This window comes from Ascaphus truei, chromosome 14, assembly GCF_040206685.1.
Source record: "Ascaphus truei isolate aAscTru1 chromosome 14, aAscTru1.hap1, whole genome shotgun sequence".
Lineage (NCBI taxonomy): Eukaryota > Metazoa > Chordata > Amphibia > Anura > Ascaphidae > Ascaphus > Ascaphus truei.
In genome coordinates this window covers 42,611,051-42,623,580 of record NC_134496.1, presented here as the reverse complement: position 1 = coordinate 42,623,580, position 12,530 = coordinate 42,611,051, and the positions used below count along the sequence as shown (strand labels likewise).

Here is a 12,530-nt window from a genome sequence, read left to right as displayed (position 1 = left end):
CATTCAAGTCAATTAACCCGTAGCGGAGGTTAGTGAATCTGCCCCTAATTTTGCTATTTATCAAAGTCACCTTGCTACAAAAAAAAACAAAAACCCCCACTATACTAGATTTTTCAAGGGGTAACATTCCTGTTATAGCCAATGGGGTTTTGTTCATTAATCATTCTGGCGCAGTATTTTTGCACCACTTTTGCACCACTTTGGCACCTGGGAGGCTTGGAGAAATTACCCTCTGAATATTGTTCATCATAATCCTACATGGTATGGTGCACAATGTCAGAAATGGAAAAAGGAGACATAAAGGGCATCGGAGATGCATACTTGCTTATTAATAATTATTAATAAGTTGCTTCCTTTGGAGCTGACACACCCAAATCCAATCCACTGGGGCAGGGGTGGCCAACTCCAGTCCTCAAGAGCCACCAACAGGTCAGCTTTTAAGGATATCCCTGCTTCAGCACAGTCGGCTCATTGTGCAACCTGTGCTGAAGCAGGGATATCCTTAAAACCTGACCTGTTGGTGGACTGGTGGACTGGAGTTGGCCACCCCTGCACTAGGGGTTAATAGAGATTGTTCAATGCTGTATCAGTACAGATAGGTGATAAAAGACCAAAGTATGATTTGCAGCATTGTAGAACTTTATTTCTGTACTAAAAGAACAGGAGACGCACCTTTATTTAATCTTTATCAGTATTTATCGTAACTACCCTTATGTCAGGCCTTCTGTTTTCTCATCTGATTGTTTTAACATCATCAATCAGGAGGGGTCAGTATAATTGGAATTGGAAAGAGGTGTGTGTGTGTGTGTGTGTGTGTGTGTGTGTGTGTGTGTGTGTGTGTGTGTGTGTGTGTGTGTGTGTGTGTGTGTGTGTGTGTGTGTGTGTGTGTGTGTGTGTGTGTCCGTGTCCACACATACCACGTTGTATATATCTACACATATATACATACATATATACCACAATTTAAATACATAATGCACAACGTGCTGATTCAACTCTCTCCTATCCATCATATAGTGACATCACAAGAAAGGAAGCACAGCTGAAATAAGTGTGACACGCCTAACCTTCAGGTCACAAATTTTAAAAGCATTTAAAAAATAATTACAAATACTTATAGATGTCTGATTTACAAATAGAGCATCAATCACCAAGCTGTATCCCCGTAGACGTGTCACTGCCATGGGCTCACTTTGGTTCTAGGCGTGACTAAACTTTTAATGCGGCTCTCATCTAACTTTGAATAAGCAAATTATTGGTATTGCTCAAGAGCATTGATTTTTTTTGTGATCCTCTTTTGTACACTGTTGTGGTACATATGAATGTACACCTTAGAGCGTCAATAAAAGTTTAAAGAGGCAATCCAAGCGGCAATTTCTTTTTTAACATAGGTTTGAAGCAGGGGGTTTCCCGAGCTGAGCCCTATTGGACCCCCTTCTTCCGGTGATACTTACCTCAGAAAGGGGTGCCGGTAGCCTCTTCGTTTGGCCAACAGGGATCACGTACTGGCCACTTTTCAAAGCTCCCACGCCCTGCAGGCCAATAGGAAGCTGTGATGTCATCCAGTGCCACTTCCTGTTGGCCGACATGACACGGAAGCTTTAAAAAGCAGGGAGACACCGGCACCCCCTACGGAGGTAAGTATCTCTAGAAGCTGGGAGTCCCCGGAGCTGAAATGAATGGGGTTCAGCTCCGAAGACCGCCTGCATCAAACCTATGTTTAAAATAAATAAATAAAAAAAGCTAAATAATTTGCCTGCTTGGATTGCAATGGTGTGCAATGTACAGTATATGTCATGCTTGTATAGTAACAATCTACTCTACAATAGGAGTACTGCATTGATTACAGTGAAACAAGGAATATCGACCCACCTCCCCTGGTGACATCTTTCCAGCCTCACACTGATTGTGTCACACACCTGGAAACTTGTGCACACAGTGGCTGTCTCCTGATACTCTCCGCCTCTGCGGACTGCAGTGTGTGTGTCAGTAATATCCTTGGAACTCCAGTTGGAATATTTGGACAGGTGAAGTCTATTATATTATGTAGTATAGTGTTAGAAATAGTCTTTATGTCATACAATTCTAACTAACAAATGTTTTGATGAGCTGGACACACGAGGTTAAAGAGCAGGACTTGTTTTTCATCTTATAGTGGATTTACGGCTTGGTTTATCATTTTAATATTGACTAGCTGGGAAGCAGGGGGACCCCAGAGCTGATCCGTGTTGATTTCAGCTTCGGGGGACCCCTTGCTTCCTGAAATGCTTGTGTTCCCTGTCTCAGCCTGATCAATACACGTGATGTTTCTTAACTTTAATGTGACCCCTCTTTATTACCACAGCTTGATTTGGACATATATTAGGGCGAGGGCCTGAGTCCTACTCCCCAGTTTCTACGTAATGCCAGGGCCGGCGCAAGGTTTCATGCGCCCTAGGCGAAACATAAAATTTGCACCCCAAAAATAAAATAAACACTGGCGTAGCTATCGGGGGCTGCAGGGGGTGCGACCGCACTCCAGCGCAACGCAAATAAAAATAGGGCGCCAAAATACAGGACAAAAAAAAGAAAAATAATTTAGAAAAAGATAAATAAATAAAAAATAATAAGAGGAAAAAATTATTATTATTAATGCGCCCCTAGGACCTTTGTGCCCTAGGCGACCGCCTTGGTGTGTGTGTGTGTGTGTATATATATATATATATATATATATTAGTATCAGTACTGTGTTAGCCGAGCTTCAATAATCAAAGAATAAATAGATGATACCGTTCGGTGGCTAACGAAATGCTTTTATTTGTGCGAGCTTTCGAGATACACTGATCTCTTCTTCCGGCGATGTTACAATCAATGAAGCAAGCAAAAGCTCTACTATAGTATAGCTTTTGCTTGCTTCATTGATTGTAACATCGCCGGAAGAAGAGATCAGTGTATCTCGAAAGCTCGCACAAATAAAAGCATTTCATTAGCCACAGAACGGTATCATCTATTTATTTTTTGATTATATATATATATAATAGGGGTTATTGTGATAAACTGTCATAAGTGGTATATATATATATATATATATATATATATATATATATATATATATATATATATATATATATATATATATATATATACCACTTATGACAGTTTATCACAATAACCCACCAATGTGTGTATCGCTGCGCTACTGTCCCTCAGTGTCTTTCTCATTCCATGTGGCCCAGTACTCATCAAGGGGGCCCATGTAGGTACCAGTACAGCATTGGAGCTCGTTTTTACTACTGCGTTGTGTACAGTTGTAGGTCTGTTTCTTCCCAAAGACTTGGGATAACTCGTGTCTACTGACAAGGATACCACAGGGTTATAGGGGTGGTACCCTCGTGGGTTACTCATGGATCCCGGGACACTGTAGGATAACGGTCGTCTCTGGACCATTGTTGCTCTTTATCGCCGCTCCGACTCTGTTGATCTGTGACGACTCCGCTCTCGCGCTGATCTTTTTCTCCTTGGTTTCTTGGCACAGGGATCTGCTATGATCCCAGTCTCTGCACCTCTGCTCTCCTCGTGCTCTGCTTGGCACTCTTAATCACTTGTCTCCACCCCATTGTTCTTCCTTTTTTCAGATAACTAATCACACGAACCCTTCTTTGGGTTCACAGTTATAGGCTGGGTGGCCGGTCTATGTTACCTAGGGTATTCCTGAGGGTGGCAGTTACATTACCTAACAGCTTAAATCCGACTGTTTTAGGAGGAGCGCTGGAGGATAGAGAAATGTCCACCTTTACATGTGACTGACAATGTCCCACGGGAAAATCCTACAGAAAACGTAACTGGGCACATGCAAACAGGGGATTCAACGACTCGTTTTGATGAAGCAACAGTATGTGCCAACACTCACCTAGAAGATCTGCACGTGGAGGACTTACCCTTCAAGTAGGTTATTACAGATTTGTTCTCCCTTGTTCAATTAAAATGTAATTAGTTTGCAGTGTAGTGTTATGCATGTCATGTCATATTTTGTTATAACTGGATGCTTCCATCTGGGTAGTTCCGAATAAGAAACGTACATGCTTGGGTTAGCAAAGTGCTATCTCAACTTTTTTCGGATGTTACAAACTGCAATTGTCAGTTCTTCAGTTATTCCGCTAGGAGAAATGTTCACAACATCTGGCAGAGCAAAGCTGAGCATAGCTGTCCTTGTCATTGCCTATAAACCTTTTCATATTCTATAATAGTAAAACAAATTGGGCAGCTCAAGAGCATAGTGCCTTATTTAATATGCCGCGAGTGGTTTGCAAGTCATGTGAAAGGGGATGATCATTTCGCAAGAACTGAGATATTTTAAAGCGGCAATACAGGTTTCATCTATTGTTTTCTTTCTTTATTTTTCTATTACAGGATGGAAGCAGGGGGTCTCCAGAGCAGAACTGTGTTAATTTCAGCTCCGGGGACCCCCTGCTTCCCGAGATACTTAACACCGTAGTGGTGCCGGTATCTCTGCAGCCAGGGAACGGTTATGCTTAACGAAAAAAGGCGGCTTAAATGTCCTGGTCACATGTGCCAAGAAGAAACCATGACACCATCCGGTGCGGCTTCCTATTGGCCTGGATATTTAAACGCCACAGAGTTACCGGCACTTCCTATGAAAGTAAGTATGTTTGGAAGCAGGGGGTCCCCGGAGATGAAATTAACACAGTCTAGTTATGGAGACCCCCTTACTATCCTGTAATAAAAAAAATTAAACCTGTGTTGCCATTATAAGTACCAATGTGAAATCTTTCATTACATATGTCCGGAGTGTTCATTTGATTAATTTAATTCATTTAATGATCTTTTCTGGTTTAAGATAATCTTGTGTAATCAAGCAGCAGGTGGGTTCTTTCTTTTATCCTTTATTTGTATCCGTATTTGATATACCATTACCATGGTATGAACAATGGAAAAAAAGTAATTCCCCAAAAGTAAATGGGCATTCATTATTTCCAGAAGCAAACCAGACGTTTCACTTGACCAATCTACCTGCACATATAAAACAGCTTACCAATTGTACCTGTTGCCCACTACCTTGCAGCAACGAAGATAGCAATATTTAGTTAATGTGTGCTAACCGTATCACTTCCAGGAACAGTCCATGGGAAAACACAATTTTAGGTAAAAGATACAAAGAGAATGGAATAAAAGAAAAATTGCACACAAACTACAGGGAGGAGTTCATCCAAAATTCAACTGGTAAGTATTTTGTGACATTTTCTTTTGGTATTGTTCCGTGTAAAATTCACGATACAGTATATTGTCTGTTAAACATTGCGGCTTTCAGGCATAAAATATTAGCAGCCACAATGCCACTGAAACAGATTTTTTATTTTTAAAATTTTATTTGTTCCTCTGAAAAAGTATTTTACACGTGTAAACGAGCCCTGGAAATCTGCTACATGATACTATGTTAAGAATTAACGAATGAAAGCCCTGTGATTAGTAAGAAACACATACAATCATAAACACATTTGATCAATTTTGATCTATGCTGTATAGTTATTCAGACTGAGAAATGAGTTATGCCAGAGAGAAACAAAATCTATTTGAAACTCTATCAAACCAACTTTAATTCCTTTTTTCAGTACGTTAACATTTTCAGGTGAAAGTTGAAATGCAGAAGGACCGTTTTAATATGCTTTACTTTTGGTTGGTTCCTGATCATAGAAATGGGCGAATTTTTGGGTCGATTCCGCATTCTGCACACGGATTCCGCATTCTGCACACGGATTCCGCAATCTGCACACGGATTCCGCAATCTGCACACGGATTCCGCAATCTGCACACGGATTCCGCAATCTGCACACGGATTCCGCAATCTGCACACGGATTGCAGAATCCGGAGATGGATTGTTAAAATCCCCCCGCGGATTGTATCCAATGGCGGTGTTGGATTAATCCGCGTGGATTTTTACTGTAACAATCCGTCGGTGGATTTTACTCCGCGGAACGGATTTTGAATGGCAAATTCAGGAAAATCTGGGAAACGGATTTTGGCGGATTCGGCCATCTCTACTTATGTTTTGAACATCCATCCAAGCATTTAATTGCATGAGCACATGATTCTGATATTCCGTTACACTGCTTTGATTGTCCCCATCTGTTCAATATTGAAGAAAAATACTTCTATCATTGATAACGTTTATGGGACACATTTTTACCGTGTTCAGATGTTTATTATATCTCAATTACCATTATCCTTTTCTTTTTGTTGTCATTCAGAATAAGCTGCAAATGTACTAACCAGAAAGCTTTGTCATTTTTCTTTCTTTTTACATTTAAGTTCATGGTGCTCTGCACAATACACAGTAACAAAATATATATTCATAATTAATTCACTGCTTATATACACGAAGACCAAGGCTGCAGCCACGCTGCTGAGCGCGCTCATGCTTGAGAGAGGTGACATCACCAACTCTCCAAGCATGAGCGTTCGGCTGTCCTTCTGCAAATTGAGAGAACGGGCGGGGGCCGTGGCGTTTAAGGTAGGGGGTGTGCCATTTGCTGGATTGGGCTTGTTATTGAAGGAACTATCGTGATGAAATTTTGGGTCATGTGACCCTTCTGAGCGCTTGGAAATCAATTTAATATGTCGCCCCAAGCGCTGAGCATTGCCGAGCGTACGTACGCAAACGCACGAAGCGTCTGCGTGGCCATGCTCATTAGGCTGCAGCCAGGGTGACACTGAGCGGGCATTCACGCTGGCCACGATGAAACACATTGCAGCAATGTGTGTGGCTAGCGTGAGCGAGCGCCTTCGCGTGCTCGGCGCTTAGCTGCTTTCCAAAGCAAGCGAAATTGGATTTGCCTCTTGCTGGCATGTCACCTGAGCGGTTCGCCCAATGAAGGCAAACTAGCGCCGTGACGTCATGGCCGCACCCCTCGACACGCCCCCCCACACGCGCAGCTAGCCGGCCACAAATCTCCCGGCCGAGCAGGGAGCATGACGTCACCGCACGCTCGCTCGCTCGCTCCCTGCCTGGCCTCAGCCTTACATTACATTAAAGTGAGCGCGCCAAGCATTAGCGCGCTCAGCAGCAGCGTGGCCGCAGCCTAAGCCATAAGAGTTTACTTTTGCTTCCAACTACGTACCAATATTAACACACAAATCAGTTAAAGTCACAGTGCACATTTAATAATTAACATGATAATAAACGAAGGAATAGGAAACAATATACCTGTTCTTCATTTTTCCTTCTAGGGACATTCAGTTTATTAAATATAGGTGCCCTGCAGGATATTGTGGAAGTGAACAAGCCTGACTTTGTTACTAACCCTGACAAATACTTTGGAGACAAGGCAGAAGAGAAGACTTCTAATAATGTATATCTTCCTACCCTCTCCGAAAGTAAGAATGGATTTCATGGCCGTGCTACTAACATTATCTGACTCCATGTAACCTTGTAAAATGGAATGAACCTGTCTGCAGCTGATAAAAGAGCTTCCTGGAAACCCATGTGCCTGCATGTTCCCCAGACTAACAGATCGTAAAAGAGATATAAAGCAAATTACACTTGACCCAGTGAATTCAGGAAGCAGCGAGGGGGAGGGGGGGGGTGACACTCTGAGAAAAGTTAGAGGGAAGTTATTTGGGAAAAGACAGTAATAATTGAAGGAATGTTCTTCTAGTATCTGTGAATGCATCATACCCAGTGTACCTTGGGTTTGCAGTACACAGCATTACATGTCTACTAAGCGATGCTATTGCACACGGCATTTTCGGGAGCCGGACGGTGTTTTATGGCATTGCAACCGAAATGCCATATATAGCATAGTACACATATCCGAAATGTTTAACCCCTTGATTGTTTTGTAATAGACTTATGTGCAATAATGACTTTTACATTCTACATCGGAGGTAGCCAACTCCAGCCCTCAAGAGCTACCAACAGGTCAGGTTTTCAGGATATCCCTGCTTCAGCACAGGTGGTTCAATCAGTGGCTCAGTGGAAGATTGGTCCACTGATTAAGCCACCTGTGCTTAAGCTGGGATTAATTGAGCCCCCTGTGCTGAAGCAGGGATATCCTGAAAACCTGACCTCTTGGTACCTCTTGAGGACTGCAATTGGCTACCCCTGTTCTACATTGAGCGAAAAAAACAACTTATTTCATTAGTGTGATGTTTTGTTACATCTATTTCACACAGTGTTCAGTTATTTCATATCTCAGAAACTACATGATATGAGCCCGCATGGAATGCGACGTAAAGCTGCTTCCCAAGCTTAGGAACACTTCAGCTTCATTCACATCAGACAGAGGAAGATGGCTTTAAAACATAAGGGTTATAATGCTGTTTGCTGCTGTCTGAGACTCTCATTGAGCTGTCCCCAGGAGCATGCTTTATCTTGCTCTTTCACACAACATTTGGAGTTCAGGGTGTACATGCAATATCTTTATGGCAAAAACACAAATATTTAATTTACTCAGAAAACAAATTGAAGTCACACTTCAATATGCATATGACACTTTTCCTGTATCCATTTAGAATTGTCGAATTTACTGCCATACAAGAGATTTCAATAGCCTGGACTCACGGCTACTGTCCCACAGTCACTCCTACCATCCATAGTGGTGAAGCACTGCTATCTACTGCACTTATTCCCTCACCTGCTGTCTCTGTGAGTTTCCCGACATAGTACTTAGATTGTAAGCTCTCTGGGGCAGGGATTTCCTTTCCTATTATCTGACTTTGCTGCGCTTATTGTATTATTATAATTCCCTGTGCTGTATTGTCTTTGTAAAGCGCTGAGTACACCATCGGTGCTATATAAGTAAAGACATACATACATACACTACATACAATTCAAACTTACATAACAGACTGCTCACTTCTGAAGGAGGAATCTATGTCGTCTTTAAATTGCTTTCATGTTTCATTTGATGTAAGAATGTATGTAGAAATATTTAATAGTATTACAAGCGGCAGAGAATCCGGCTTGTACATTTCTGGCGCACAATTTGAGTCAACAGAAGAGTCAATAATTGATAGATTTCTTGTTTCACGAAGAGGGTAATCTCAAATATTATAGAGACGATGGTTTGTAAAGAGAACCCCTCAGCCATAAGTGGGGGTGATATGACTTATTGGGCCAGACTCCCCCGCCCCCCACTTAACCCCCTCCCTGGAAGGGTTCTTGCCTTCAGGGCCATTGTGCTTTGGGTACCCGGAGCCAGTCTCGTTGTTCCGTCATCTGCGGGCCAGGGCTGTGAGATCCTTGCCTTGGGGTTTCTGTAAAGCAGTAATGCTCAACTCCAGTCCTCAAGACCCCCCTCCCCCCCCAACAGGTAAGATTTTTAGGATATCCCTGCTTCAGCACAGGTGGCTCATTCGAAGACTGAGCCACTAATTGAGCCACCTATGTGGAAGCAGGGATATCCTAAAATTCGGACCTCATAGAGAGGGGGTGGGGCGGGGGGGTCCTTGAGGACTGGAGTTGAGCTCCCCTAATGTAAACCACAATACGTGTGTCAGAGATGAAGACAAAACAAGCACATGTTTCTTAAATGCATATATTAAAAACAGTTATTCATTTTGCATGGCTGCTGTTCTTCGTCATCTAAAAATGTCACCTTGTCTCCGATAAGGGAGAGCACGGTGAAGTAAAAGTGGGACAGTTTAGCAGTGCTCGGTGCTAATAAAGACTTTTTGGGTACTCGCCAGCCGCATGAATAATGTAGATTTGGTTCTATCACTGTTGCAGCGCTGAAAGCCGTGTTTGATGAGAGAAGCCTCTTCCCAAGAGACATTTTGGAACGTGAACTAAAAGCAAAGCAACTGAATGAGAAAACGTGCCACGAAAGCCAAGATAAAAAGAAACAAAAAAACCCAGCAAGGCTCAACGAAAAGTAAACCATTCTGGTTGTGCGAATCCTGGGAATGTTAAAGACAGAAAATGTCTATTTTCTGGATACATTTGTATATTATGAAACAGGAGTAAAAAGAGTAATGCGATGTAAACTGCTGGTTTGTATTTAAGCACATTGTATAGTAACATTTGTTTATCCTGTGTGATAAACATGCCCTTTACCAATTAGTTTGGCAGAGAATCCCTCCAGAATGTAAGAAATCGCCCCACTCCGCACAGTAAATTATAGGCTGCACCAGTGTATCTTTAACATTTCCTTTGAGATTTAATACTGTTAAGTCCGACTGCGAGCGTCCTGCTTGGGAAAAGTGCTGTCCCTCAGGAGAACTTGTATTCATATTTGATTCGGCGATTCAATGGTGAACACACAAGAGGGAAGAACATGGGAATTAAGAGTGGCGGCGAAAAGTCCTAGATGGGGAGGGGTGAATCTGCACTAATCTGTGTAACGGATTTTCATGCATTTCCCCCCCCCCCCCCCCCCCCACCAAAATCCGTCTCGCGGTGTAAAATCCGCAAGCGGATTCGGGCAGTTTAAATCCACGCGGATTCATCAAAATCCACCATTGGATACAACCCGTGGACTGATTTGTAGAATCCAATCCGCGGATTCAGCAATCCGTTGGCGGATTCTTAAGATCGCGGAATCCGCGGATTGGATTCTACAAACCAGTCCACGGGCTGCGGAATCCACGAAGTGTATTGGTAATAATTTTTAAAAAATCCGCAAAACCTGAAATCGCCCTTTTTGACATTGATCCGCTGAAATCCGCAGACCAAAGGAACCGGCCGATCCGCTGCGGATCCAAATTCGCCAATCTCTAGTTCTAGACCGCAATAAAGTGAGTATGTATATAATGGTAACACCGCCGAAATGTGCGCTCAGTTGCAAGGTATTATATGTTCTAGTGCAATCACCGAACAATCCCTGAGCAAGAAACGTTTGACTTGTACCAAATATTGTCTTAGTCATGATGATGACTAAGTGTGTGGTGTGTTGACGGCACATCAGCTGGAGCCTATTTGTAATCTTTAGGCCTTTGTAATGATACAATAGCAAATAATACTATAATAAAGATAAATAATACATGGTGCCCAAGTTCGGCAACGGATTCAGAATCCCTGGTACGTATCAGCGGTGTATTCATACTCTACATTTGTTTCAGACAAGAGCAGGTCTATCCACTCATACCAAGACTACTATTATATAAATGTGCAATTCTGTGCATCTATAGATACTTGTTGATCATTATAATACAATTTTTTCCCCCAACCCATATAATGTAAAAAATAATAAAACTGTTGTGCACATATAATACATGTAAATTATAATATAATATTTACCTTCTGTGTCTGAGTATTATTATCATCATCGTTTATTTGTAAATTGCCAACATATTCCGCAGCGCGGTACAATAAGGGTACAAAGTTATGTATATTACATAAACAAAATGACATGCCCAATAAGGACAGGCAAGCGCAAACATACAGACGGTAATGAGGGCACTGATCCTGGGAGCTTACACTCTAGAGGGAATAAGGGACAATGTTGAAACAAAAGGTAAAGCGGCTGTTCATTGTGGGATGGAGTATACATCAGGATGGAGTATGGTCTAGCCGCCCAGCTGATCCCATTTAGGTTAGGGGCGGATCTTAAGAGGTGTTAGCATGGAGTTTGGTTTAGCCGCACAGCAGGTCCCAATAGGGTTAAAGGGGGTGGTAGATTTTAGGGGTGTGCCAGATAGGCTTTCTTGAAAAGGTGAGTTTTCAGGTTTATTTAAATGACTGGAAGCTGGGGGAGAGTTTGATGGTGTGGGGTAGGGAATTCCAGAGAGTGGGGGCAGCACGGGAGAAGTCTTGTAGACAGGAGTGAGAGGAGGTAATAAGGCAGGAGGAAAGGCAGTTGTCATAGGTAGAACTTAGAGGCCGTTTAGGGATATATTTGGGGATGAGGGCAGAGATGTAAGGGGGAGTAGCATTGTTGAGAGCTTTGTAAGTCAGAATTAGGGTTTTAAATTTGATTCTAAAATATATGGGAAGTCAGTGTAGGGATTCGCAGAGTGGCGCAGCAGAAGTGGAGTGGTGAGTGAGGTAGACAAGTCTGGCAGCAGCATTTTAGATGTATATATATATATATATATATATATATATATATACATCAAATAAAAAGATCACTTGTGAGCACATTTGCATGTCTTAGGCAGGTCTGCAACCCTGCCTTTCACCATTATCACCCAGCATACGTTTCCACTGCAGCAAGGGATTCTGGGAAATGACATGCAAATGAGCACACCATGTCACCTTTTGCCTGAAAAACCATTGTTACATGGAATCCATATAAGCTAATACTCGCTGTGTGTGTATATATATATATCAGAAATAGCTGTGTTAGTCCATTTGCAGTGCAGAATAACCAATGCTCTTATCCACACCTTCCCCCCCCCCCCAGCACCCCCTTCCCCATTCATGCTGTTCCTTGTCACCGTTTATTACCCTTCCAATGTCTCTGTTTTGTTGTTGTTTTTTTCCCCTTGCTTTCCTAACCTCTGTTTTAGCTATAGATTCCTTTGTAAACCAGTATTGCTGACCTGAAGAAGAAAGGAGAACTCTCTTAAGCTTGTCCTATGATATAAATTGTTA

The 12,530-nt window shown here is 42.3% G+C and overlaps 1 protein-coding gene across 2 annotated transcripts in view; it reads left to right on the top strand.

The window, feature by feature from the left end:
* WDR49 (WD repeat domain 49) overlaps positions 1 to 11,203 on the top strand; it is a 51,203-nt gene extending 40,000 nt beyond the window's left edge. The window contains exons 15-19 of one of the 2 annotated variants that reach the window (XM_075570621.1): positions 1,830 to 2,027; positions 3,740 to 3,924; positions 5,114 to 5,220; positions 7,226 to 7,372; positions 9,726 to 11,203. In XM_075570621.1, the coding sequence (XP_075426736.1) occupies positions 1,830 to 2,027; positions 3,740 to 3,924; positions 5,114 to 5,220; positions 7,226 to 7,372; positions 9,726 to 9,874 (786 nt within the window). In that variant the 3' untranslated portion in view covers positions 9,875 to 11,203. The remainder of the gene's footprint in view (positions 1 to 1,829; positions 2,028 to 3,739; positions 3,925 to 5,113; positions 5,221 to 7,225; positions 7,373 to 9,725) is intronic. The other variant, XM_075570622.1, reaches the window with a different exon arrangement.
* Positions 11,204 to 12,530: the final 1,327 nt, after the last annotated feature.